At 43.1% G+C, this 26,095-nt stretch overlaps 6 protein-coding genes across 9 annotated transcripts; 4 read left to right on the top strand and 2 right to left on the bottom strand.

Annotated features, from left to right (window-relative positions):
* Positions 1-382: 382 nt before the first annotated feature.
* Positions 383-16,911, top strand: Cbl (E3 ubiquitin-protein ligase CBL). 4 transcript variants are annotated; one of them, XM_069057474.1, is made up of 8 exons: positions 848-989; positions 1,051-1,384; positions 11,781-11,927; positions 13,866-14,135; positions 14,196-14,457; positions 14,509-14,673; positions 15,419-15,493; positions 15,542-16,911. In XM_069057474.1, the coding sequence occupies exons 2-8, from the start codon at positions 1,110-1,112 to the stop codon at positions 16,208-16,210; spliced, it is 1,863 nt and encodes a 620-aa protein (XP_068913575.1). In that variant the 5' UTR covers positions 848-989; positions 1,051-1,109; the 3' UTR covers positions 16,211-16,911. The 4 variants fall into 4 exon arrangements, with proteins under 4 accessions (XP_068913550.1, XP_068913557.1, XP_068913575.1 ...); XM_069057449.1 differs by having other exon boundaries at positions 383-1,384; XM_069057456.1 differs by having other exon boundaries at positions 478-1,384; positions 14,235-14,457.
* Positions 16,912-16,962: 51 nt separating this feature from the next.
* Positions 16,963-21,119, bottom strand: Gk2 (Glycerol kinase 2). Its single transcript, XM_069057541.1, has 11 exons — positions 20,964-21,119; positions 20,233-20,466; positions 20,053-20,148; positions 19,783-20,000; positions 19,513-19,731; positions 18,671-18,781; positions 18,533-18,611; positions 18,305-18,482; positions 17,901-18,250; positions 17,767-17,853; positions 16,963-17,310 (listed from the first exon to the last, which is right to left on the bottom strand). Exons 2-11 carry the CDS (start codon positions 20,459-20,461, stop codon positions 17,201-17,203), a joined length of 1,677 nt encoding a protein of 558 aa, XP_068913642.1. The 5' UTR covers positions 20,462-20,466; positions 20,964-21,119; the 3' UTR covers positions 16,963-17,200.
* Positions 21,120-21,343: 224 nt separating this feature from the next.
* LOC138138182 (cytochrome c oxidase assembly factor 4 homolog, mitochondrial) lies at positions 21,344-22,229 on the top strand. The gene is made up of 2 exons (XM_069057977.1): positions 21,344-21,854; positions 21,908-22,229. Exons 1-2 carry the CDS (start codon positions 21,762-21,764, stop codon positions 22,013-22,015), a joined length of 201 nt encoding a protein of 66 aa, XP_068914078.1. The 5' UTR covers positions 21,344-21,761; the 3' UTR covers positions 22,016-22,229.
* LOC138132626 (peptidyl-tRNA hydrolase 2, mitochondrial-like) lies at positions 22,085-22,426 on the top strand. The gene has a single exon (XM_069050245.1). It carries the CDS (start codon positions 22,085-22,087, stop codon positions 22,424-22,426), a length of 342 nt encoding a protein of 113 aa, XP_068906346.1.
* On the bottom strand, positions 22,418-25,061 carry LOC138137944 (transmembrane protein 145). Its single transcript, XM_069057563.1, has 5 exons — positions 24,583-25,061; positions 24,130-24,535; positions 23,945-24,082; positions 23,554-23,809; positions 22,418-23,502 (listed from the first exon to the last, which is right to left on the bottom strand). The coding sequence occupies exons 1-5, from the start codon at positions 25,059-25,061 to the stop codon at positions 23,264-23,266; spliced, it is 1,518 nt and encodes a 505-aa protein (XP_068913664.1). The 3' UTR covers positions 22,418-23,263.
* Positions 25,062-25,222: 161 nt separating this feature from the next.
* LOC138138146 (uncharacterized protein C16orf52 homolog A) lies at positions 25,223-26,088 on the top strand. The gene is made up of 3 exons (XM_069057914.1): positions 25,223-25,364; positions 25,417-25,629; positions 25,678-26,088. Exons 1-3 carry the CDS (start codon positions 25,262-25,264, stop codon positions 25,863-25,865), a joined length of 504 nt encoding a protein of 167 aa, XP_068914015.1. The 5' UTR covers positions 25,223-25,261; the 3' UTR covers positions 25,866-26,088.
* Positions 26,089-26,095: the final 7 nt, after the last annotated feature.

The following is a 26,095-nucleotide window of genomic DNA, read 5'->3' as shown; positions in this document are numbered from 1 at the left end:
AACGTAATGTTGCGCCTGGTGTGTAGGCAGCCATCCATACACCTGTGTATCAATTCAAGGTTTGTAATGATTGTTCAAGTTCTTTCAGTTCAAATTGTTGAAATTTAATTAACTTGAAGTAAATATTAATCAAATAAGATAATGGCGACTGGACTTAATATAATTTCACGTTTTAGTATAAAATTATTTGACTGGATGTTGCGTTCTGGCGTTGCCTAAGCTGCGAATGACAGATGGTGGGTTGGCAGCAATGCCGCAGCAAGTTAGTCGTCGATGCGGAGCAGGGACGGATTGTTTGTTTTGTTGTTTGTCAAAGTCGCACAGATGGAATTTTATTTTTGAAATGACAAATACAGAAAGCGAGTGCAATGGACTGTAGATAAATCAGAGAGCCAGTCTGTGTTGATAAGTCAAGTAACAAGAATTTGATTTGTAGATAAAGTCCCCTTATCTCAATCTTGATTGGTCTACTGTTTTTCATTGTCCAGGCTTGTCGGATGATTTGGGCTGTTTTTGTTTGAATTTTTATGACTCGGAGTTTGACGTGCGCGTTTAGTGACGGTTTTGGGGGCGGTGGGGGCTTTAAAGCTCGTCGTGGTATGAGGTACCGTTATACTTGCCCCGTCCGGTCCTGGATGCGCGTCCTCCGTCCTCGCCAACTTCAGATCGGTGTGTAGCAAAAATGTCAACGATGAGTGTCGACGGTAGTTGCGAATGTTTACTGTTCAAGTTAATTAATTAAGTGTTTTAAATTACTAATAAGTAATAAGATGTCGGTCGTAGAGGATCGTGTGCGATAGTGCGTTTAAATTTGGGGTGTGAGGTCACCGGCACACTTCAAAATGGCAGGCCGGAATCGTCCAGTCCAGCATAAGAACTTTTGTACGATATTTTCAAAATTACAGGGTGCTTTTTCGGAGGCCGTGACCCACCAGAAGTACGCGGCCGACAAAAGGACTTTAGAGAAAACGTCCAAACTGATGGACAAAGTAGTGAAACTGTGCCAACATCAAAAGATGAACTTGAAAAATTCGCCCCCTTTTATTTTAGATATATTGCCGGACACTTATCAGAGATTGCGATTCATATGTTCCAAATACGAGGATAACATGATCGCCCTACACAATAACGAACATTTCCACATATTCATCATCAATTTGATGCGGAAGTGCAAGCAAGCGATCAAACTGTTCAAGGAGGGCAAAGACAAGATGTTCGACGAGAACTCGCACTACAGAAGAAACTTAACCAAGCTCAGTTTAGTGTTTAGTCATATGTTAAGTGAGTTGAAAGCCTTGTTCCCCAACGGGGTGTTCGCGGGGGACCAGTTTCGCATCACCAAGTCGGACGCTGCAGATTTCTGGAAGACCAACTTTGGAAACAGGTAAATTAACCGAACGCTCTCGTGGGAACGACCGGGCCGAATCGTGAGAAGAAAAAAACAATGAGACGATCATTCCCACGTACGGCGACTAATTGCAACGATTCGGGCGCAAATGGACCTTATGCAATGAGAGTGATAAGCGCGCGATAAGGGGTATCGGTGCAATTGGTCGATTTTTCATTGACATTATCATCGTCCACTTGACGCTGGAAATCTTGGCGCCCCTGACTCACTTGCCCCACACACAAGTACTCAGATCCACCCCCATTCCATTGTCTAATTAAAAATAGATTACCCAGCATGCCAACCTCCAATTACTTGAATTGATCACAAAGTGCGCCCACGATTCGAATTAATAATGAACCGACGTCAGAATTATTTATTTAATTCAGACGTGTGTTCGTTTCGAATCGATAATAAAAAAAAAAACAAAAAAATTAATGGCCCACGAAGAGATGCGTCCACGGGTGAATAAACCGTAAACTGTTATTATTTCGGCGATGATTTACGTAACGGGCCGCCGAAGAAAGTTGGTCTATCTTCCACTTGATTGACCCCGGCGAAGAACGGTTCCGAACAGGTAACAGTGCCGAGGAATCCGACACCACCCCCCGTTGGCGGGGAATCCGGACGATTTATTGCATCGTGACGGCGCTGATTCAACGAAGAATTTGGATCGGCCATCGGCAATGCCGCGCGGAGGAGTCGAGGACATTCTAGTGTGACGCGCGGATCTAAAGACTTTCACATCGATCGGGAAATTGGCACAAGTACAGTCGAGCCAGTGCGCTCGTTTGGTCTGACCTCCGGGAATTGTTTTTACGGAAAATTGCAGTTCGATTGGGAAATGCGCAATTGCGTTTCGAGAGGATAATCAATTGTGTAAGAAAAAATTTGCCGAGCAGATAATCCAATTGATTGGCTATAACGAATTAGAAACAGTGAGGTCGTCAATCGTAATCTTTTTTAATCGATCTCAATGTTGGGTTTTTATCTACTTTGGAAATCTCAAAACGTCTTAAAAGAATTATGGACAGCTGCAAAGTTGTCTATTCGGCCAATCAAAGCTTGAATACGGCGCGAAGAAAAAATTGAAAATCAGTATTAAAAGTGTACGAGTACGGAGTATGAACGAAAAAGCGTATGTCGTAGCTTATTTCTTTATTTGCCTGATAATACGAAGCCCTCGAATTAATGTGGATGGAGTTGCTTTCATAATTTCCCTCAGCTGTTCGTTTGTTTGGTCTTCTGCTACCGGTTCTTCTTTCAATACTTCTCTAAATAATTCAACAGTTTTCCTTACAAATCGGCAAACGTCGTCATAAGAATGGTCAACTACTTTTACGGGAAAATGTCTCTGAAATTCTTCGAAACAGACGATAAGATTATAGAAAGACATGCGAATTTGCCTCGTCAATAAACTTTGACTTCTTTTTTTTTATGTGGGTGTATAACGAATGTTCAAAAAAATTCTGTCAGTGTATAACAAATGCTCAAAAAATTCGTGGAAAAACAGGCCGTGGTTTACACCGCTGCTTCTTCTTTGAATAAGTGACGTTTGACAGTTAATGAAGTTACGCCATACGTTAATGACATCAAATGTAAGCACAATATCTGCAGTTGTAGTGCATCGATTTATTAAAACAGTTATCTTTTAATAGAACTGGGTGGTGAGGAGCTTCTTTTAGTGTCTTAATAGTCCCAGTAACACTAACCACAATTCCAACCTACATTATTGGAGATTGTATCGATTACGATAAACAGCAAGGCGTCGAGCAAGATGTTTTTCCTCTTGATGGTTATCTATCAACTTCAAGTTAAATTTGTTTTTCGTTTGGTTTCTAATAAATAGATTTTGTTTAATTTTTTTTTGCGATAAGATGGTACTTTTGAAATTTATTGACACAAAACCATCGATATAACAAGTGTGGAAGATAAAGAAATGAAAAATGATGATAAAGGAAATAAACTTGCGTAAAAACTCCAAAATATCAATATTAAACAATATTTTTCCTAAAACAAATACAGTTCAAAGCCTACAGGGTGATCTAGCATCACACGTGCATAGAAAAACAATACAAATTGACATCAGGGTCAAGGAGGAGAAGAAGAAAATGCCAAGAGAAAAAGTGTAGATATCGTGTCCTGTAAAGGCTGTAAAGGAAGGGGGAAGAAAATGTCACTTTAGTCCCCACGTATGCAAATTAAAACAATGCTACCTTCGTGTGTTTAAAAAAAAAAAACCTTTAAAATTTGAACTAATGTATCCCAAAATCAGAGCATCAGAGTAAGCACACTTGCCGTTAGCAAGGTTGCCTTTTATAAATAGTTTATTTTAAACTCGCCAGTCGTGTTTCGTTCTTAGAAATTGCTGAAAAACGGATTCTGGTATTGATTCGGAGGAAATCGTTCCTTGAAATATCGAAAATGGACGACGGAAACGAATGCCAAAAAGTTGCAGATCATTTTCGCTTCTTTTTTAAACGAGCCGAAAACGTTAAAATCATATTCAAAATATCTGGAATCTGTTTTAATAATATTGGCGTTTTTATTTTTACACCGTAGGATACTTTCGACCCTAAAACAAGAGAGAAAATGCCTGTTTTCCAAAGGTAGAGAAAACGTTTTTTTTTCAGCGGGAGTGAAGGAAAATAAAGCTTGGCAATCTTCTTAACTATTTTTTAAAGAAGTTTGAACGTCCTCTCAAGATCGCTCAGATTCTTTAGAAACCAGATATTCTTTAAGAAAAAAACTTGTTCGGTTGAGTATGTCGTTTAGTTTCGCGTTCACTCCAAATCTTTAATTACTAAATTAAGATGTCAAGATTAGAAGAATCTAATATCGGTCTGAGATTGAGTCGTTCGTCGTTAATTTTGTTACTTGAACGAAATTTTAATTTCGACTTTAACGTTATTTCAGTAACAGTATTTTCGCTTAAATTCGACGTCAACCACATTTTCAACCACTGTCGATAACAGTTGTTTCCGTGGTGATCAAAGTTGAATTAAAACCTGAAAATAAATGGAATGGCAAAATGTTTTCCTTCGAAAATCGTAGTTCTGAGCAAAATATCGTTCGTGTTGTTATATTTTCAGTTCGATACAACTTTTTGTCGTTTTTTTGTTTTAATAATCTTGCAATTAACCCGAACAAAGAGCTCTTTTAATTTTTTGTTGGCGCCAAGGTCGTGACACACTCAACACCGATAATTAATAAATCCAGTCGAATAACGGTCCATTTGCAACATTTTCGATACAGCCTCGTTATTATTCCACATTCCAAATGTAAAAACTTGGGTAATTACTCCGGGAGATTTCTATAAAATCGAAACATAAAGAGGGATTCTAATTTATTTCCTACACGATTTTCTCGTTTCATAATGGAGGAAAATGCGGCGAATGTTGCGGCTTTTCCGCCCCAAGTCAAAAACAAATTTAATCCAGGAAAGGAGATTGAAATCAGCGCGGTGATTTCTCATTTTTCCCCGAAAGATTTGCCATTTATGACGGGATCGCAATGAAAACAAAATAATAAAGAGCGTCGGAGGAGAGAAAAAAAAACCGTCAAAATACAACGTACATTAAATGTTTTCGCGGCCGTCCAATTCCTATAAATAGAGGAAGACAACGAGAAATGCGTTGGTTTTTTTTTTGAAGGCCGCTCCATTCAATTTTGAACGTGCGCCGCCGCCGCCACAGTCGCGATGAGGCGGGCCCGACGCCGCGTGGGCATCAATGAAATATTGATTACGTGCACGGACCGAAAATACAATTTCACAACGCTTTCGACGTAGTAGGACGGCCGTCCCCGCTCGCTCTCGCCCATTCATGCCGACGACGCCGGGAACGCTTGGACGGGGCGTCGGGAGTTTTCCAGACGTCCCGATAATTGGCCTGTTTATTTCCAGATGGGAAAAATTAATCGGGACACTCAAGGTTTCGCCTCCCATTCAAGAATCGTCGCCGGTGTGCGGGGGCGGCTCGCGTGTTTGTTGACTTTTTGCCGTCCTTCGCCGCCCCCCGACCAAATTTTAAACAGCCGAAACGCGGCCTCCGTCTGCGATCGATCCCGAACGGGATGCGTGCACGTGCGTGTGTTCTTATTTTTTTTTTAGGAGGGTGGGTGCCGCTCCGACGATTTCGGGGGCGGTTTCGAAATTTTCCGGGACGGGGACGGTCCGAGAGGGACGTGCGCTCCCGCAGGAGTCGTTCTGTGGGGGAGAGGGCAAGTTAATTTTTTAGCGTGGGATGTAACTTCGTGACAAAATATTTACGGCGAAATTGCAAAAAAGACAAAAAAAAAAATGTTCAAAGGGGGTTGCATTGTGTTTGTTTACTTCAGAATTCGAAACAAGATTGTTCGAAAGCAGAAAGGCGAAAATAAAAAAGTTTTTCGAAACGAGATTGTTCGAAAGCAGAAAGGAGTGTTTTGGCAGAAAATAAAACAGTTTTTGGACTATTTGTTACGGGTCTAGATGGTTTTTTTTCTGCAGGGCTAAATAAAAATATCAGTTTTTTGAGTCCATCTAGGTAAACTAGTTATTTACGCATCACGTGTGTAAAGTACTGCTTTATTTGTAGTAAGTGGGATTCTTACACGCACGAGCGCAGCGAGTCTACAAGTAAAGAAGTGCTTTGTACACAAGTTGCGTATTAATTTTGTTGTCTCTGTTAATTAATATTACGAAAAAATAATAAAACGTATTGTGGTATTAATTTTTTCTGTAACCATCTCATAACAATCAAAAGCACGTTAAAGTGTGCACATTTCCATAAAATGAGTGAATACGATGGTGAAAGTGATATGAAGCACTGTTAGATATTTTACTGGTACATAGTGTATTTTTTAAATTTTTGTACAAATGTGTAAATTTAGCGAGTGTACCAAAGTGTGAAATAAAGTCCTAAAACTGTAAAATAAAATGATTTATTTCATGGCATACCCTAAACTAGATTCTTTCCTTTCGGAGTTGTCCAACGTAATTTTGTTTTTCATTTGCTTTCCAAGAATTCATTTCAAGAATTTTCTTTTTTTCTAGATAAGATATCACTAAGTGTGCAGGTCAAAAAATATTTATCTGTTATCGCATTCGACACATATTTTCCTCAAGAAATACAAAAAATGCTGTGAGGAATGTTGAGGACATTCTAGTTATTTCGTTTGGTGCTAGGAACTTAAATGCACCCATGTTTAACAAATTACTAATATCTTCGTTGAGTCTTCAGGGGCGTAATTTGAAATCTTTTGGAGTTTTTACCGATTGCGTTTTGTTAGAAGTTTGCTAAGATGCAGTTATTTTTTTTTGTGGGATAGTTTTTTAGCATATTCTGCTAAATTCTTTTGTTTTGAATGTTGCACTATGTTGGAAAAACTCTTAAGTACGGTCCAAAACAGTTAACGTTCTTCTGATTAATTGAACTTTATTCCTGAGAGCGAAACGCCTTTCAAGCGATTTCTTAAGAAAAAACTGTAAATCGATCGTTTCAGTTAAAAGAAACAGGATAAGAAATATCTTGGCGCGTTTCCAAAATGCTTTCATTCACCAAGAGATATTCAAAGTATCTGTCATTAACTTTCTTAAAATAAATTAACTCTTCTTGATAATTGTTTAGCAAACTTTCCAAACTGTTTGCCAAATTTCAGTTTTATATTTTGAAATCTAGTCAACTTGTGGATTTTCGTTTGCACTCTCTGTTGTGTACAAGAAAAATTTGTTGAAATGCAGTTTGCTGAAATCTGGACTGGAATTTTCTGTTTATTACATTTGTTTTATGACCCCAACGCAAAAAAAATTCTTTCTGATGTTAACAGAATCGTTTTTCAAGTTACGAAATTGTTTTTTCTTCGCGATTTTATTCCACCCGGATTAATAAAACTTGATGTGTTCCTTTACCCAACAAGGAACGAAATGGTTTGTTTATGACCGACTTTTACGCCAATATTGACCACTGTATTTGGACTCGGATGACTAAGATAACCGAATTCGTCACTGATACCACGACTGGATAATGTTATTTGACATTTGACCCTCCCATATTGCTTCAATTGACTCATTTGAAGATTAAACCAACAATTTTTTATTGGTGAAAAAACATAATCACAATGGGAGTTTAAACACGAAAAAGAAATAAAAATTCAATTTGGTCTGACAGAAACGGCCTAAACACGTGCAAATAAACAGTCTCCCGTGTCACGTGTCGAGGTGAAATGCGGAATCTAATTGTGAAAATCCGTCCGAAGAAAATATTTCCCCTTTCAGAGAGAGAGAGAGAGAGAGAGGTTTTCCACGAGAAGACAAAATAAAATCAACGGAATCGTCCAATAACGGAGATGGAGGGGAGCAATTTCCAAAACAACATATTCCGACAAATCAAAATAAATGGGCGAGGTTCCGTTAACTGGATGTCGTGTTTTGGAACGGTTGTGGGAAAAAACAACAATGTAAATTTCGCAAATCTCGAAGGATAATCGAATTAGGTTGGAACCGGGAACGACTCAAAATTGAATATTTAGTCTCGGGACAGGCTATTAAGAAAGAACAAAGCAAAGACACGAAACGCGGAGCTCACAGAAATGATGAGGGACAACCGCAAGAGAGATTGTTCTTTTACGACGGGCTGTACGTGAGCGCACAGTCGACATACCAGCAACTAATAAAACAGAAGAGTCCTCGAAGCGGTTCAGTGTTTGTCCATCAAATATTATCTGTCCTCAGACGATGTAGATTTTCGATATTTGCCCTGCATCGAAAGCCGTATCGAACCACACCAGTGAAAACACTTCGTAAAAAATACAAAGACGTGAAACGAAAAAATGAATAAGAAATCATCTCGTAGTCGAGTTTTCCGTTGCCACGGCGGAATTTTAAAGCGCGGGCAAGAACATGTAGATAAGATCGTTCGCCAAGATGGAATTATAAAATTATGCAAAAGATCTCGGATCCTGGAGCACCGTTTCCGGTCGAGAATCAAAACGAAGCATGAATTGCGCGAGCAAATATTTCTGCGGTGAAGAATTCACGTTTGACGTATGTACGAATTAATTACTATTGCTCATGCATATCTCGTAAAAAATTCTTTAACGACAGAATGTTGCCCGTTTGACTAGAAATGGTAGTAAATTAAAATTTGAAAGGAGTTTTATTTGGAATTTTGTGTGGCCATGAAAACCTAACAAGCCGTGTTACAAAGATTTACTTAATGAGGGTAAAATTGCACTAGTGCGTTTGTTGACCTCTCTGAAACATTTTGTTTGGATTTGCTGCAACATATTATTATTTAAATTAGAAGTCTGAGGAATGACATGTAAGTGAATGCATTATGATGCGAAGAAAATACAAAAAGATCGGTACGAAGAAGGAAGGAATAGTGTACTAATCAGTATTATTAATTTAGATGTACCTCAGGGGGGTGCTCGTAAATCTGTCTTATTCGCTGGATATATGTGAAATGCAAGAAACGCCAAATATTAATACGGGAACTGAAAAATTGTTCGAAATAGTTAGTTACGAAATGAGTGCGAGAAGACATTTTCCGCGGATTATTTGAGGCACGAGCGACGAAGGAACGAGTGCTTCATTTGCACGAATGTGCCGAATACGTCTTCTCGACGAACATTATGTCTTATTTGTTGTATATTCTTTGTGAATAGGATGGCGCTTGCCAAAGTGTCAGTCGAATTAATAGTGATTTATTTTCACTTTTTCGAAATTTTTTATCATCCAAATTGGAGAAATGGCGTTTTATAAACCAGACTTTATTATTATCAAGTCAAATTATTTTCAGAATGCTCAAAAAGGCTCATGTTTTTGGATGATCTTGAAGCACGAGTGCCTGAACGTCGATTTCGCGCACTAGTGCTTCAAAATCATCCAAAAAGCATTCGCACTATAGTATATTTTTTCCTGGTAGGCGGTTGCGCGCGCCATTTACAAAATTCTGCAACGAAATACAACCTCCCTATTGGTTATTAGAATAGAGTAACCAATAGGCAGGTCGCATTTCGTTGCAGGATTTGGAAAATGGCACGCGCAACCGCCTACCAGGAAAAAATAGACTATAGTGCTCAAACGTCGATTTCGCGCACTAGTGCTTCAAAATAGCGTTCGACCACTAATAGTACACTACTATGCTGTCGCGAAATGTCGTTTTGAATGTAATGAGTTCAAAAATACATTTACTTATAATCATAATAGCGTGTTATAATTAGATACGATGCAAAAGAATTTTTAAAAAATTATAGAAGTAGGGATAAGTCACAGTGGAACAAAGGGAGAAACAGAAAATGTACCCAAAAAAAAAAATAAATAAAGTCCATTCAAAAATCAAAAAACCACCACCTGTTGCTTTAGGTTGTTAAAATTTAAAAAACCCTAGGTAGATATTTTTTCATACTATGTTGGTAACTATAAATTATGACATTTATTTGATTCAAATTAAAATTGAATTGCTTTGTTTTATTAGCAGCACGTTTCATTTATTTATTGATTCTTATTATTTTTTACTTAAACATACCCAGAAAAACTAGACACTTAATAAACATTTAACCTCAAAATTACAAGACTCACCAAATTTTACACTACACAGCGTTGCCGATAGTAATTGTCGAGGAAAATGCGACGATGGTGGTTTTTTGATTTTTGAATGGACTTTAGGTATTCATTTTCATTCTTCTTTTTTTCCCCACTTTATTCCTTTGGAGGATATCATGACAACAGACCTTTCTTGAAAAATTCGAAAAATGTGGCACAGCCAACGAGGATAAAATTGACCCTTTATAAAACGCAACTTTGATAACGGCAAATGTGCTTACTCTGATGCTCTAACTTGGAGAACATTCGAAAGAAGTAGAAAAAAATGTATATGGAAATTTGGAAATTCCCTTGCACTTAAATTTAAAATCCAACGAATTTTTCTCTCCGATGATTTCTTTCTTGTTTTTCCAAGCATTTTGGTTCTTTTTCAAGTTCCTTGGGTCTTTTTTTATGAAAACCTGGATTAGTATTAAGTTATTTACGTTGCAAAGATCTCAGTCAACATATTCTGTTGTCCTTTATTAAGTTGACATGTGTCATGCATATTGAACGTTCTTGCTGTAAACGCTAAACCTATCATTACGCTTATTGTTATTACTGTTATTAATTGACAACTTTCCTACTAAAACCATCTGACATTCAGCGCGATCGCGTGGTGAACAGGATCTCCCCGTCGTGACACCGTCCGCCTTTCATGTTGATTTTCAAAAAAAAAAATCCATCTAGGATTCTAGACCGTCGACGAACAACAAGAACGAATCCGCGTCCGCTTTCCGCGAACCTCCGACGCACAATTTTCGTGGAACGTCAAATTGACTTTGTGGAAAACGCTGTTTTCGCGTGTCCGGAGGGTCCGTTTCCGCCGAGCTACCCCTTGCCGTGCGTCTCGTGCGCAAATATCGTTAGGTAGGTGGTAATTACGCCGTAACAGGATGCCTAATTGATTAATTGAAAATTGCCTGTCGATATAGCCACTCATCCATTTACGACCTCCACGGGAAATTATCGATCGAACCTGGGGCAAGAAGTCTGCGGTTCACAACGCGCGCACCGCGGCAAAAGTAATTCGAGGCGTGTGTGGTGCATCACCTTCCCAGAAGAGATCAATTAAAAAATATCGATGCGGCGTCACTTCCTGTCTCGATTCCTAATTAAACTCCGGTTGACCAGAGACAATGGCGGTTGGGCAACACCTCCGAGGCGAACATTCCATTGTCCACAAAGGAGGCGCGTTGTGTGCTCAATATTTAACAGCCTGCATCGCGGGAACGTGGACAATGCAAGGGGCGGGCAGGAATGTGGAGTTGAGAGAGTCCAGAAGAAGTCGAGGAGTTCGGTGGAAGTGAACGATTCATTGCCGCCGTCGATCGTCGTGAATTATCTGTCTATTTCCCCCCGTCCGGGATCCCTCCACCCACCACCCTTCCGTGTCGCCCACGTGCACGTCCTTAAATATATCGCCACGTGAGTCAGCTTCCTTGCACACGTTTCTTAATCAATGCACGCATCCCGGATATGCGGGAAGGTAACATGCATGCCCCCGTCCCGTCATAAAACAGATAAATTTTATCATAATATTTGCGGCGAAAAACGGAAGCGGCCGCCTAAAAATAGAGCCGCCGGTTCCTTCCAAATTGTACCGTCGGAAATCGCAAAGCGACCTCCCGGATTCGGGGGTCATTTTTCCGGGCAGATGGCACCGGGGGTGACATCTGCGGTCGCACTCTCCGCGACCAGAGCCAATTAAACGCTTCTGGTGTTTATTCGAGGCGCAATTTGCGTCAAAGGAAGTGAAATGTTTGTTTGTTTATTTGTCGGTTCGATTGAGGCTCTTAAACGAGTTGATGGTTTGTTTGTTTGCAGCACGTTGGTGCCGTGGAAGCTTTTTCGCCAAGAACTGAACAACGTCCACCCGATCAGTTCCGGTCTGGAAGCCATGGCCCTCAAGTCCACCATAGACCTCACCTGCAACGATTACATATCAAACTTCGAGTTCGACGTTTTCACAAGGTCGGTACCGCCGCCGGACGTTTCCATATTTTCATTCGGGCGAAATTTTGGGCGGCGGGAAAAATTCTTATCCTTATGAATATGCAACGAAGAAGGCTGCATTATCTCGGCCAGATCTGGCAGGATGCAGTTCGTTCACCCGAAAGATTTCTGATTGGCGACGGGAAAAAAGGAAGTCGCGTTTGGCGATTCCGCACAAGAGAGGTTCCGAAACTGTGGTGCCTTCGGGGCGTGACAGGTGACAGTCGAGAGACTACAGGTGCAAAAGTACTCGAACATTTTGGGTTGCCTGCGCGATATAGAAGACATTTTGGCAGTTTTTAGATTTTTTTTTCTGCGTGGTTCTCTGGGGGAAAAACTGACAGATCGATTTTGTTCAAACAATACAATTCATTATAAAGGGAAAGTTCCTGGTTGGATTTTTTACTTTGTTTCTTCACGATATGACGTCTGGGAGCTGCACAGTTACGATAAATTTGTGCCGAGTATATCGTTGTGTGATAATCTCGCCTCGCTTATTTCTCTTCCGTCAGCTCAGGTCATATATTTTTGCATTGCAGTTCTAAAAGTCTGAAGTTTAATTTCTTTTTCTTTTTGTTTATTTCTTCTCATTTCTTTTTTTAAAAAGACATTAAATTATTGTAGCTCCTTATTTCAATTAAACAAATAAAATAACAATTTCCGAACGACAAAAAAAAATGTTCGAAACCGCTGGTCTAAACAGTGTGGGAATTTCTTGCACAATGGTGCAACGTTGAATTCAATGGATGGGATGGAGTTCCTGGTTTCACTGTTAAATCTCAAAAATTCCATTTTTTTTCAGTGCACCTATCACTACAAAATTTTTGAAATTGTCATTAAAGAAACAAACACATTTTTAAGTAAGTTTTTAAAAAAAAATTGTCAATCATTATTTTGACATTATGCAAGCAGCTGCACTTCCGTCGAAGAGTTTTTTTGCTCGAACGATAATAATTCTTTTTGTACTAAAGAAAGAAAATTCAAATGAGAACTAATTTTTTAAATGAAGACATTCTGTTCAATATATCGGGCCTTCAAATAAATATATAGTCGTTTTCAATGACATCCGTGCTGTCAGCATGACAGTATGTTGGCATCATTTACTGTTTCAGTTTAGTAATTTTGAATTTCCTGATTTGGTAATTTACCTTCACGCGGCAAATTCAAATTATTATCTATGATTTCCGACAAAGCTAAGCAAATATGTAGTCTGATTCAGATTCCGAGGATGACTTTTAACCATGTTTTACACCATGTTGAAGATTGAGTTTTATTGTTTGCTGTTGATGTTTCACGAAATATAAATTTTCTTTTACCATAACCTCAATTTCTTGTTTGACATTTTTTTAACTAGGATTTTCTTATACTCTGAATACTGGTTATGAATGTGTCTGTACAATCTGCAACAACATATTAAAAACGACACTGACAGCACGGATGTCATTGAAAACGACTATATATTTAGAGTAGGCGTAGGCGACATTCTAATTCTGTTAACAATGTAAAGTAATTTTTGTAAGTAACCAATTATTCTCCGGAGTTACACAGGTTACATAGTAAGCTTTTTCCCAGTTTCATATTGTCATATTCCGTGGAGGGGGAATGCACTACAAAAATTTAAAATATTTTCTAACCTAATTTTATTTCGTTAAAATGTCAGACGTCTCTTGTGTCATTTTCTACGCTGGAAAAATGTTGCAAACAATTGAATTTCCATAGGTTGCTCTAAATATAAATTTATTTGAAGGCCCGTTATTTATGCATTCGAGACAAAAGAAAAACTCTACGGTTTCCTTCGACGTTTTTTAAACTTTAATACAAAGCAACGTACCTATCGGTTCTGCAACGTGGAATAAAATAGTTTCGTAAATTCCCTTGTCCCTTTTCACCTCTTTGCTGACTGGTGTGACGTTTCAGGTTGTTCCAACCGTGGGCGACATTGTTGAGGAACTGGCAAATACTGGCGGTCACTCATCCGGGTTATGTTGCATTCCTGACTTACGACGAAGTCAAATTAAGACTGCAGCGCTACATCAACAAAGCTGGAAGTTACGTGTTCAGGCTGTCCTGCACGAGACTGGGCCAGTGGGCCATCGGTTACGTCACGTCCGAGGGTGAAATCCTCCAAACGATACCCCAGAACAAAAGTCTGATCCAAGCCCTCCTCGACGGCCACAGGGAGGGATTGTAAGTAGCCCGTTTGCTTTCCGCATTTCGTTCCTCTTTTCTTTTCTTTGTTCACCGAAGACGGAGCAGGAGTCGTCTCACGACACATCTGAATTGCAGCTATCTATACCCGGACGGAAGATCTGTGAATCCGGACTTGTCGTGGGCGGTGCAGCCCACCCCCGAGGATCACATAGCCGTCACCCAGGAGCAATACGAGTTGTACTGCGAGATGGGCAGCACATTCCAGCTGTGCAAGATCTGCGCCGAAAACGACAAGGACGTCAGGATAGAGCCGTGCGGGCACTTGCTCTGCACGCCGTGTCTGACGGCCTGGCAGATCGTGAGTGGAGAGGGCGCTGTCGGAGCTCTTGTGTAATTGATCGAATTTCAGGACTCGGACGGGCAGGGTTGTCCCTTCTGCAGGGCCGAGATCAAAGGCACCGAGCAGATCGTGGTGGACCCGTTCGACCCGAAGAAGTCGCACAACAGGCCGAAGACGTCGTCGGCGAGCTCGCCGAACGCCGCCAACATTGACGACGACGACATGGAGTTTGAGGTAGTGAACGAGCCTCCTAGCACGAATGACTATGTTGAATGAAAGAATCCCTTTCTATTTTCGGCTGTGCTTCAAATTTACCTGTTTTCGTGTGTGCTTGTTTCGTTAGCTTTATTTATACACTGGGTTTGTTTTGTCTGCGAGACACGCCGCCTCACGGACGACGACTCATCCAAAGCTCGTCTTTGGGGCGGACCTCTTTCCGTGCATGTCACTCGAGCTCTTGAGGAATCGGCACTCGCGACGGAGTTCTTCGCATCTCTCGCACTTATATTACCCAACATATTAAAATATGTAACGGGAGGTTTTTGTACAAAGAACAATATGGGTAAGCAAAGGTGGTGTGTTTTTATTTTTATTTTATTGTACTTAGTACCAAAAGAGTATTACACTGGCGGGCAGCCGTTGCGCTACTGTTAAGGCCGCCAGATTTTTTTTTTGTATTTGTCAATTTTCCAAAACTGATCGAGAGCAATAACAGTTGTATTATTTTAAGCCTACAATACTTAGCATTATGTTTGTGTAACAATACAGTTTTCTAATAGAGTATTTTCGTATTAGTTGTGTTTGTTTTTGTAGTTGGTTGAAATGCAAAATTTGTCTGTGTGGTCCTTCGAGCCCAGGTAAGTGATTGTGGAGTTTTGCTCGTCCGAGAAGAGTCCTCCCTGAAGTAGGCACTGCATGAGGGTTGCACGCGCTTGCCGCACGCTTGGGTGGTTCCCCTGATTAATCGGTGGTTTTGTAGGACGTCGGGGAGTTGTGGACGTGCGCCGGGAGCAGCTTGCACGCCCTGGCGTTGTCGCCTCGGGGGGAAATCTCGGTAAGTTTGTGGACCTAGCGGCGGCCCTCGTGACGTGGCTTTCCGCAGGCGTCGGCGAGCCCGATGATCTCCCCCGGCAGCAGCCCGCGGAGCGCGCGGCGGAGCGTGACGCCGATGGGGTCGCTCCCGCCGCCGCTGCCGCCCCGCAAGAACTCGCCCACCCACGAGCTGGCGACGGCGTCGGTGCGGAACGGGCTGCACGCGGCCAACGGGCACAAGTCGGGCCTGAACGAGGCCCAGTCGGTGACCAACCTGACGCACGACTCCATCGAGGTGCCCCAGATCGCCAAGAGCAGCTCCATGCTGGAGATGCACCGGAGCGCCGAGCCCGAGCCCGCGCTGGAGCTCAGCTCGCCGGAGACCATCTACGGCGTGGTGATAGCGAACTGTGATACCATCATCGACGGCGGCAAGCGCCACCTCAGCTGCCCCTCGTCGCGGCACAAGCCGGTGGCGGCGCCGCCCAAGTCCAACACCACGCCCAACATCGGCCACCCCGTCTACGAGAACGTCGACCTGGAGCTGCCGCCCAAGCACCGCGTCAACCCGCTCGAGGACGGCGCCGTCTCCTACGAGAACCTCAACATGGACTACATCAAGAAGCTGGTCGGCGAGGGGTACTCGCGGGACGCCGTCATCAAGGCGCTCGGCATCACCAGGAACAACGTCGACATGGCCTGCGACATCCTGCACGAGTTCGGCACCAAGCTGGGATAGCGCAAACGGGCGGGCGCCGCCGCCGCCGCCGGCTTCCCCCGCCACTAGCCGCGCGCCGCTGCTTCTTCCAAGAGCCGATCAAATTTGCTGGCGATGTTTGTGATGTAAGTGTCCAGTCCTAATTCTAAATCGGTGTTAGGCAAATCAATATGATCGTCAATGTTTCGGGTTCCGTTCCGGTTTGGTCTAAAGTCGCGATCGAATTCTTATTTTTATAGTCCTTTTAGCGAAGAATATTTTTGTTAAGGACGGACGATTATTCCTACGGATTAAATGTCAACCGGTTGGACTAGCCAATATGATGCAATATTTTGCTATGCTTTAAAGAGTATTTTAACATATCTACTACGTATTTAATCCTTTTATGAAAAACATACGCTTCGATTTTTCCTTTTACTAACAATTTACGAGCGCCACGATAAGTCTGACAATTTGTTTGATACTGAATAGTACAACTTACGACGTATAATTATTACAAATATTTTACCTCCGTGGAACTTTTACAGTAATAATTACCAATTAATTCCTAAACTGGTGTTTTTTTACTATATGAAACGTGTAAATAATATTGTTTCCTCAGGAAAGCGTCAAACCAAAGTCTGTATATAAATTATTGAAATGAATTATTATATGTTTTTTATTCATGTAAATATTTCGCCATGTAATTCTTATGTATAATTGAAATAAATTATAGCTAATTCCGCCCCGCTCTCGATCGTCGACCTTCACCCACACAATCAAACAGACCGATGTGTAAAGAATGTGTTTATTTTAACGAAAAACAACTGGATTAAGTACGCAACAAAATATGTTCCAAGTATCAACAAAAAAAGAGAAAAAGGAAAAATATGTTAAGTTGTCCACTGCCAAGTGTTTATCTTAAAAATTATAAAACGATCTACGAAATATCAACGTAAACGCGCGGTCTTTGTCCAGCCAAGCCATTCATTTATCATAAATTATTTGTCGTTGTGTTGGTCATGAGTATCATTAAGCTGTCCTGCCCGCTGCCGATAGATATTCCGATAAAGCTAGAAGGCCGAAGCTGCCGATGATGTATAGGCTTCCTGGTATGCTCGCTAAAAGCCGGTACCTTTCATCTGCAAGAAAACGGTTCGTCAAAATTGATAAACAAGTCGGCTGAAAACAATACTCTCTCCCTCTGAACAACCCCCATCAAACCAACATCACAATTGTACCGCGTACATCAAGCGAATAATAGAGATCTGGCGTGCTTTTCGTTCAAAACATTAATTTCATCAACAATCGGACATCTTGCTTGTTGCAACTGTCAAATTTGATTTTTGACGCCTTTGCAAATCAATTTGTTAAACGAAGTGGGCCATGACATGTCAAGTGTCAACACACAAATGACAGATGACATTTAATCAAACTTTTCGCCGATGTGTTTGAAACATTCAAAAATAAATCGAAATTTCTAGCTGAGGGTGCGGTTGGGGTTTTTTGAGGATTATTTTCAGGATGACAGTCGTCCTGATGACGAAATATGAATTTACTTCTACCCGTTGTGACTGTTTGTTGTGAGATTTGTTTACCTGTCATGGTGAGGGTCTTCTTGGGCACCGCCCACCCCAGCGACCTCTGCACGGCCATCTTCCACTTGGTGTACCTGGCGTCCCTTTCTGAAACCGGCTCCGTACAATCCGCCCTCTCGCCTTGTCCCACTCACCGTCCTCCGTCGTCGTGGGCAGAAACGTGTCGCTCGGGATCACTTCCCGATCCACCGCGTCCCAATCCCAGACGTTGATCCCCTCGGCTTGTCCCGCCGCGATGGCGACCCCCAAAGCCGTGATATCCTGGCTCTGCGCCCTGACCACCGGGATGCCGCTAATATCGGCTTGCAGCTGCATCAGCAGATCGTTCCTGGTCAGTCTGCCGTCCACGTTCAGCTTAGTCAGTGGGATGCCGCAGTCTTTGTTCATGGCCTCCAGGATGTCCCTTGTTTGGAAGCAGATCGCCTCGAGGGCCGCCCTGATGATGTGCTGCTTCGTCGAGAAGGCCGTCAAGCCGCATATTATCCTGCGCGGTCACGTCAGTCTTGCCGAATTATGGGTCACAAAGAAACTTACACACCCTCTAGCATCTTTGCGCCAATAGGGGGCGTACAGGCCGGTGAAGGCGGGGACGAAGTACACGTCGCCCGTGTTGAACACTTCCTTGGCCAGCGACTCGGTGTCCTGGTGGACGTCCTTCAGGAAGCCCATGTTGTCCCGCAGCCAGGACAGCGCCGAGCCCGCCACCATGACGCTACCTGAAACGCGTCATCATCAGAAGTGGGATTTTTTCCCACGCTTCACAGACCTTCCAGCGCGTAGACGGGGGCGGAACGCCCGAATTTGTACGCCACTGTCGTCACCAGACCGTGACTCGATTGCACTCTCTAAACAAACCGATACCTGTCGAACTACTTTCAACGTTTTATCTGCTGATTAGGCTTACGTTCGTTCCGGTGTTGTACAAAAGGAAACATCCGCTGCGATAAGTGCTCTTGGCCTGGCCCTCCTTGAAGCAGCTCTGGCCCACCAAGGCCGACTGCTGGTTACCCAATATCTGGAACGCACCATCTTGTCAATATAACTCAAAAAACCCTTCAGTTATATCTTAAAAAAGTTTACAAATGAAAGTCCCCTCGTAACTTGCTTCGTACAGCTTTAACTGTCAAATGAGGGTCAGATCTGTCAATAACGATTACATTTTTTATTAGTTATATGAAATTTCGACTGGAACCTTTTTCATTTAATAAAAATAAACAAAGAAATGCTTGTGTTTTTTTCTCATAACTGCAAATTATGTTTAGATCCCCTTGAATTATGGTAATTGCTCCATAATTTTGACATTGTTTGCCGGTAATAATAATCTTTATTAAGAGATTAATAGCGATAATCCGCATTGACGCAAGGCAGCAAAACAACAATTAAAATCGGCTTAGTGTTATATAACACTAAAATTAATCCAAAACTCCGGGCGAAAAATATGGAAAGTGTCGTTTATGGATATCACGAGAACTTCGTAAGATTTTATGGTACCGATTTTCTGAAGTACTGCGGGAGTGCGGGGACACCACACTATGCCCACATTTTATCTTGATTATTTACTTTGTTACTTAATGTTTTTTTATTTCTTTTTCGTCGGAAAAATAAAATTCCACCTCGAATGACAGATAATGAATTCGGATCAAGTAGCTGTGGAAACAAATGTCATTGAAATGTCAAACGCCTATGTGGTCAGAAAATGACCGCAGTCGTGAAAATTGTTTTCATTTGCGCGATTGATTGGCTCACCCCCGAAATCGGGACGTTTTTCAGGGGAAAATCCTCCCCCGAAACCTTGCCGTAGATCTCGGAACTGCTCCTGATCTCGGGCAGGATCTCCTCGGGAATTTTGAAAGTGTGCAGCAGCAGCGGGTCCCAATGGAAGGTCTCGATGTTCATGAGGAATGTTCTCGAAGCGTTGGTGACGTCGGTGACGTGAAGACCACCGTCGGGACCGCCCGTCAAGTTCTGCAGACGGGTAAGTAGAGAATGTTGGAAATGAGGGGCGCGCTCTCATACCCACAGAATCCACGTGTCCACGGTGCCGAAGAGGCACTTCTTGGCCTTGATGGCCTTTTTGACTTCGGGCACGTGGTGCATCAACCATTTGAGTTTGAACGCGCTGAAGTAGGGCGAGATCGGAAGGCCGCACAGCGGTTTGAAGTAGTTTTTGTTGTTTTCAGGTACTTTGGCGAGGATCACGTCGACGGTGGAGTCGGTCCTGATGTCGTTCCACACTGAAACATGTCTTAGAGGCGTTGCGCCGCGTGAATTTCGTTGGTGCGTTACCGATCGCGTTGCAGAGGGGCTCTCCGGTGGTTCTATCCCAAACAACTGTCGTTTCCCGCTGGTTGGTAATCCCGATAGTCACGATGTTTTTGCAGGCTGCAAACCGTGATTATCAATCTAATAACCCGGTGAAGCGCGAATTTCCGCCAGATAAACCCTGACCCCACAAGAAAACCTCACCTTTGTCGCCCAGCTGGTTGACGACGTTGTACATGCACGTCCTGACCGCCTGGAGGATCTCGTTGGGGTCCTCCTCGAACCACCCCTCCTGGGGGGTGTGCTGCGTGATGTCGATCGCATGTCCGGCGATTTCCTGCGTGTGCTGACTCCGAAAAACGCAAAATTGTACCGTTCTGGTACCCGCGTCTATTACTCCGATCATGGGAGCATCGTCGTCGGAAGTGACCATCTCTTCTGCACAAAACAAATCACTGCCGTTGGAATTTTTCACGACTACTGTTGGCTCTGGCCATTAACAAAACGCGATAACAATTCAAACATTCCGCTACAGTTTGAACTTTAACACTTGAAAAATCGATTACAATCGAGTTGTACCTTGAAGCGGCCGACCTGCACCACTACAAATTTTGGAACCGTTTCAGCGGCAAGTGCGCTATCGCGGTTTATTACCAATTTCTTATCGATCAAGGCGAAATCGCGACTTCGATCCTGCTTACACGGCAAGTGCGCCACAATAAATTCGCTATATGCAAATCCCCACTTGCAAAACTTGTCCTAACGAGGCAAAAAAATTCCAAAAGTTCAAATAAAATTTTTATTATTTGTGACGCAACCAACACCGGACAGGTCTCGATTGGCACCTATTTTTTTTTAACGTCGATGGTACTTGAACGTACAATTCGTTTAGTACCGACGAGATAATATTAAAAATGTATTTCGGTCCCACTTACCTTTACGAATAACCTTCAAAACTGGTGTTTACCGAACACACCTCCACTGCGTCACTCCGCCGCGTTAATAATTTGAAATAAACTCGCGCTCGTCCCCATTTGTGATTAGATAAGGTTTCTATCGGAAATTAATGCGGCTGTGCAGTCATTATTTTTATTTGGACCGAATCAGACGATTAACCTAGAAATTTCCACAAATTTGACACTAGTCATCACGCGTTTCGTGGCGTCGGGTTGGCAACACAGATTCAAACGAAAGCGCCAAATTTAAAATGGGCAATTTTTTGTCGTCGCTAATTCATTTGCAATACATGTAATCGTTATGTAACGACTGTTATTACAACCCAGTTACTAATTCATTTCTAATTTGATGCAATTATCGGGTTCCTGTTACCAAGTGAGGTCAAACAGATTTGTTCGTAATGGGCGGTTTCTGCGGTTGAAATAAGCGATTTTGGAATTTGCCACACTGCCAGTTTTCTCATTAGTCATCTATATTACAATTCTATTTATGTTTCATATTGATGACCACTCTGTTCCCATTTGTTCAATCAAATACCCACATTTTCACTTTAAAACTTGTCTTCATCACCATCAGCTAGTGTTGCACCATATTTAACGTCCAAACCTTTCATTTCCAGTTTTTTCCCCTATTTTCTTTGCATTTTTTGAAAAAGTTTCAAGTTGTCACATCTTTTTTCATTGTTGCCGGTTGGTACTACTGTCATTTGAAAAACTGGGTAATGTGTGTTTAAAAGCTTGAATTTTACTTGAAAAGCTGTTTAAACTTGTTGTATTATGACTCCCACTCATGGGAAGCAAGAAATCACCGACCCCGTGGAGGAAATGTTGAAAAAGACCGGTTGCGTAGACCACCACTACAAAGTCCAGGTATAGGTTATGTTGTCTCTGGGGCTACTCGTTACGGTTGTTTTCTTGTGCAGGAGTGCATTGCCGAAACGCAGGATTGGAGAAAGTGTCAGGAACAAGTCTCCAGTTTCAAGAAGTGTATGTTGGAGTACGAGCGCAAGAAAAAGCAAGGACTGGTTTAAGGTTATGTAACGTTTTGTATAATGTTCAAAAGGTTTGTACAAGCGGTGACAGGAAGCCACAACACTAAAATGGTAATAATCGTACGAAGCGATCTCAACATGGGGAAAGGAAAGATTGCGTCGCAAGCGGCACACGCCGCCGTGTCCTTGTACGCTTCCGCCGCAAAATCATCAAGTCCTCACTTGAAAGCTTGGTTATTTTGCGGCCAGCCCAAAGTAGTGCTTAAGGTGGATTCTCACGCCGCTTTGACCGACTTGTACGACAACGCCATCGCCCACAAGTTAAACGCTTGCGCAATTTACGACGCGGGTCGCACTCAGCTGCACCAAGGCACTTTGACGGCCGTGGGGATCGGCCCGGACAGGGTGGAGGACGTCGACGAGCTGACTAAATCGCTCAAGTTGTTGTAGTCATTTATTTGTGATATAAGAATACTTTACATTAAAACTTTCAAATTGATCGATGTGTTGTTAAAATTGACAATCTAAGACACAAACTATTACGAAATTGCGGCAAATCACACGAAAGTAGGTTCTCCAACGGGGTCAAATCAGTACGTTGCTACTAGGTACAAGCTGAAAGAATGAAGTGTTAAAAACGGTACAAAAGTATGAATACTCGTGACAAACACTTGGCACTAGAAATTTACTACAGCTAGTTTGGTTACAAGTACAGTCGCTGATTCTTGAAATTCAAATTTCGAGTGCCACACGGGTTCACATTGGTCGAGGGGAACGGGCCGGGGGTCCCCCGAACGAGCACCCAAAGGAAGTATTTTTCTCGTCAACGAGACGTCGGAGAAATCAATTGGGACTTCTTAAATGTGAATAAGAATGTTTTAAAATCTTCGTCGGGGTTCACTCTGGTGGGACGCCGTTTCGCTGTTTTCTTTTTTTACATTTTTTTCAATTATAATGTATTTTTATAAAAAACGTAAACATAATTTCTATTTGATCCTAGATAACATCACATAATAAAATAATTGAGCAAAAAAATAATATCGTGGATTGTGTGACGGAAAACAACAGTTGACGGTATATACAGTGTGACATGAAATGATAAAATTTTCGTAATATTCAACGTGACAGTCTTTGGCAACATCTCCGTCTGGCGCAACATCATAATAACATTTTTCTACACCCGACAACAAACTCGTAAACCAACAATGTATATGTACAAGACAATTGACAATCATCAGTGGTAGTCGTCACACGTCAACACATATCTTAAAAGTAAATCACAAAGTTTTACGCATTGATGGCCTTGTTCTTGGGCGCGTCCTCGAATCTGCAAATCTCCATGGAGCTCATCGTGCTGAGGGACGTGTAGGAGTTGTTGACGATGTGCGGGGCCTCGTTGAACTCGTCCAGTTCCTCGATGTCCGCCGAGGAGGGCCCCTTCAGCAGGAAGTACTGTTCGGACCGCGTCGGCCACAGCAGGTGCGCCATCACGCAGTACGCGAAGCAGTCGGCCGAGTAGGTGATGCCTGAAACGTGACCGATAACGAATTGGGGTTGCTTCGGGGGCGGCGGCTTGCCTAAGAGGAGCTTGAACCGCCACAGGGCCGAGACGTGAAGCGCAATCAGCGCCAGGATCGGCAGGTAGATGAACCAGACCAGGCTGGAGGCGCCGAAGTGCAGCAGAAAGTTCAGCTTTTGGGTGTTGTGCTCGTACAGCATGGTCGTGCGCAGCTCGTACAAGAACCAGATCATGATCAAGGACCTGAAGACGATGATCAGCCAGCCGGGCCAGGTCTGGTACTCGTCGATGTCCTCGATTATGTCCACTTCTGTCTGCGGAAAAATTAAATTTAATCCATGATGAAGTAATATTGAGTTTTGATGATCACGCGAAATTGGAATTTCGCGGCGCTCTTTCGAACGGCTCTCTCGCCTAAACTAAATCGATTGGAGTGTTGCGTGTCTTACGAGGTTCCAGACGTAGAGCAGGATGTGCACGATGCCGTAGCACAACCAGATGGCGAAAACCAGCGGTTTCCAGGACAACTCCAACCTAGTGACCGCCCACCCCTTGGCTAGCAACAGCAACAACAGCATGAAAGACGTCTGAAAACGACAGATTGAGAACGCGTCGGAGCTGCGGGGCGCTTTACCCTCGAGAGGATGTCGAAAATATCGCCGGCCATCGCCAACTTGGGGTAACCCTCCCCGTCGAGGGCGAACTTCAAAGTGTGCATCAGGATCAAGCACAGGGCTAAAAAATCCAGCAGAAGACTGGCGGTGAAGAGCTTCGTGACGGGGTGTTTTTGCGTCTTCACGGCGTGACACTGCAGAGGAACCAGCACCATGTAACACAGCCAAAACAAGAGGTAGAGCTCTAGCGTGTTTTGCCGGTCGAAAGAAAACTGGTAGGTCAGAGTGCTGTAAGAGGACGCGTTCGGGTTGCCGTTCACGAGCCAAATGTCGTAGTCGATGGTGTAGACTCTGTTGGGCTCGTAGTGGTGCCACTCGCACGAGGTCATGTTGAGGTAGCACGCCGCCATCGACACGTACCAGAACCTGCAAACAACGAGCTAGACTGGGTCGATACGACGAGATGTTCGTACGAAGGCTGCTTGAAGTCCTGGATCACGTAGGTGAACTGGTGCCCCTTGACCACGTTCCATTCTTTGTCCTCGTCGGCGCACAACTTCCCTTCGGGACAAGGGATCTGGCGCAAGTAGTCTTGCCCTTTGGGGTTGCACTTGTGCTCGTAGGCGCGCGAACTGATTTTACTGAACATGCGTTTGCACGCCTCCTCCTTGTTGTACAACACCCTGTTTTCATAATAATCGAGAAAATACGACCTCTGTAATACTGCGAAGGTGACAGGTACGGAAAAGTTTTGTTTTGATGTGATGTTCCCGAAAATGTATCCGTGGGTTGCATCTGCCTGATGCCTGTCAGTTTTTTGGAAGCCGAATTTGACCAGGAATTTAAAAAATTCGTTGCTCTTGAACGTCCCCTTCAGGTGCGTGCACTGATTCACTTTAAAACACAAAACTATTATCACGAAAACCAACAAAATGATGCTTTTGTTGTGCATTTTTGTTTGAAAATATGGCAACTGACAGGTTGAGGTTAGGTGAACTGTCACCTGTCACCCGATTGATGCATTGCGTGGTGACTTTCGTGCCGTCATGTTTATTCTTGTGGCACGTGACCTGTCACAACACTTGACAGCTGATCACAACAATTAATCAATCCACAAAATACGAAAACTAAACGAAAAGTGCCGGCCCCGACATGGACAAACTTACCCTGATCTCGGGGACGCTCTTCATGGCGGCGGACATCTTCGCCATCGTCAGTCTGGCCATGCCGGACTGGATCATCACGGACGTCGGAGGTGAACAATCGAAAGCCGTCCCCGATCCCACCTTTTATCGACTTTTGTTCAGGAGACACCCGCCTGGGTCTGATGTGGACCTGCATGACTCTCTACAACAGGCCCCAAGTGTGTTTCACGCCTGACCTGCAACCTGAGTGGCTGCTGGCGCTGGTCTGCATCTTCGTGGGCTGCATTTGCATCACCACCACCATAATACTGCTGGCGTCGTCCCAGTGGGACCGCAACGTCATACCCTACGCCCGCTGGGTCGGATTCACAGCGAGTATGTGCACTCAAGGTCACAATGTTTTATCTCATTCCTCGTTTCCAGTGGTGCTGTTTTGTCTGGCGGCCGTCATATTTCCGATGGGTTTCCACGTCGACGAGATCGGGGGACAGCCCTACCAACTACCGAACAGCCACCAAGTGGGAATCTCGTACATCCTGTTCGTTCTAGCTCTCTGGATCACCGTCATATCTGAATTGTTTGCAGGCAAGGTTTGCCTGCCGCATTTCTAAGAGCACGAGTCTCGTTTGCCCAGTATTAAGAAAGCGAAAGCAGGTTCGGCGGATGGACAAGTCAAGAAGTCGCGCGCTGCGCGTGCGCAAACACTCAATTTGAACTTATTTTAATCATTCCACCGCGATTTGTACATGACGTAAGTACTCATAGTTACTGTGATAAGTCTAAAGGTTTTGTTGTACACTTTTGGGAAATATAGTTTTATGGTTGTCAGAAAAACAGGTGG

This window comes from Tenebrio molitor, chromosome 1 (assembly GCF_963966145.1).
Source record: "Tenebrio molitor chromosome 1, icTenMoli1.1, whole genome shotgun sequence".
Lineage (NCBI taxonomy): Eukaryota > Metazoa > Arthropoda > Insecta > Coleoptera > Tenebrionidae > Tenebrio > Tenebrio molitor.
The sequence above is the reverse complement of the archived record's forward strand: the minus strand, read 5'-3'. Positions and strand labels throughout refer to the sequence as shown.

Coding starts and splice junctions, on each gene's coding strand:
- Gk2 (XM_069057541.1), bottom strand. CDS start 20,461: ATGGTCACTTCCGACGACGATGCTCCCATGATCGGAGTAATAGACGCG. Junction 20,149..20,232: donor CAACCAGCTGGGCGACAAAG/GTGAGGTTTTCT, acceptor CACGGTTTGCAG/CCTGCAAAAACATCGTGACT. Junction 18,612..18,670: donor TGTACAACACCGGAACGAAC/GTAAGCCTAATC, acceptor CGGTTTGTTTAG/AGAGTGCAATCGAGTCACGG.
- LOC138138146 (XM_069057914.1), top strand. CDS start 25,262: ATGGACAAACTTACCCTGATCTCGGGGACGCTCTTCATGGCGGCGGAC. Junction 25,365..25,416: donor GATCATCACGGACGTCGGAG/GTGAACAATCGA, acceptor ACTTTTGTTCAG/GAGACACCCGCCTGGGTCTG. Junction 25,630..25,677: donor CTGGGTCGGATTCACAGCGA/GTATGTGCACTC, acceptor CCTCGTTTCCAG/TGGTGCTGTTTTGTCTGGCG.
- Cbl (XM_069057449.1), top strand. CDS start 843: ATGGCAGGCCGGAATCGTCCAGTCCAGCATAAGAACTTTTGTACGATA. Junction 1,385..11,780: donor AAGACCAACTTTGGAAACAG/GTAAATTAACCG, acceptor GTTTGTTTGCAG/CACGTTGGTGCCGTGGAAGC. Junction 14,136..14,195: donor GACGGCCACAGGGAGGGATT/GTAAGTAGCCCG, acceptor TGTTCACCGAAG/ACGGAGCAGGAGTCGTCTCA.
- LOC138137944 (XM_069057563.1), bottom strand. CDS start 25,061: ATGCACAACAAAAGCATCATTTTGTTGGTTTTCGTGATAATAGTTTTG. Junction 23,810..23,944: donor TGCTCTACGTCTGGAACCTC/GTAAGACACGCA, acceptor ATTTTTCCGCAG/ACAGAAGTGGACATAATCGA. Junction 23,503..23,553: donor GCGGTTCAAGCTCCTCTTAG/GCAAGCCGCCGC, acceptor GTCACGTTTCAG/GCATCACCTACTCGGCCGAC.
- LOC138132626 (XM_069050245.1), top strand. CDS start 22,085: ATGGTAATAATCGTACGAAGCGATCTCAACATGGGGAAAGGAAAGATT.
- LOC138138182 (XM_069057977.1), top strand. CDS start 21,762: ATGACTCCCACTCATGGGAAGCAAGAAATCACCGACCCCGTGGAGGAA. Junction 21,855..21,907: donor ACCACCACTACAAAGTCCAG/GTATAGGTTATG, acceptor TTTCTTGTGCAG/GAGTGCATTGCCGAAACGCA.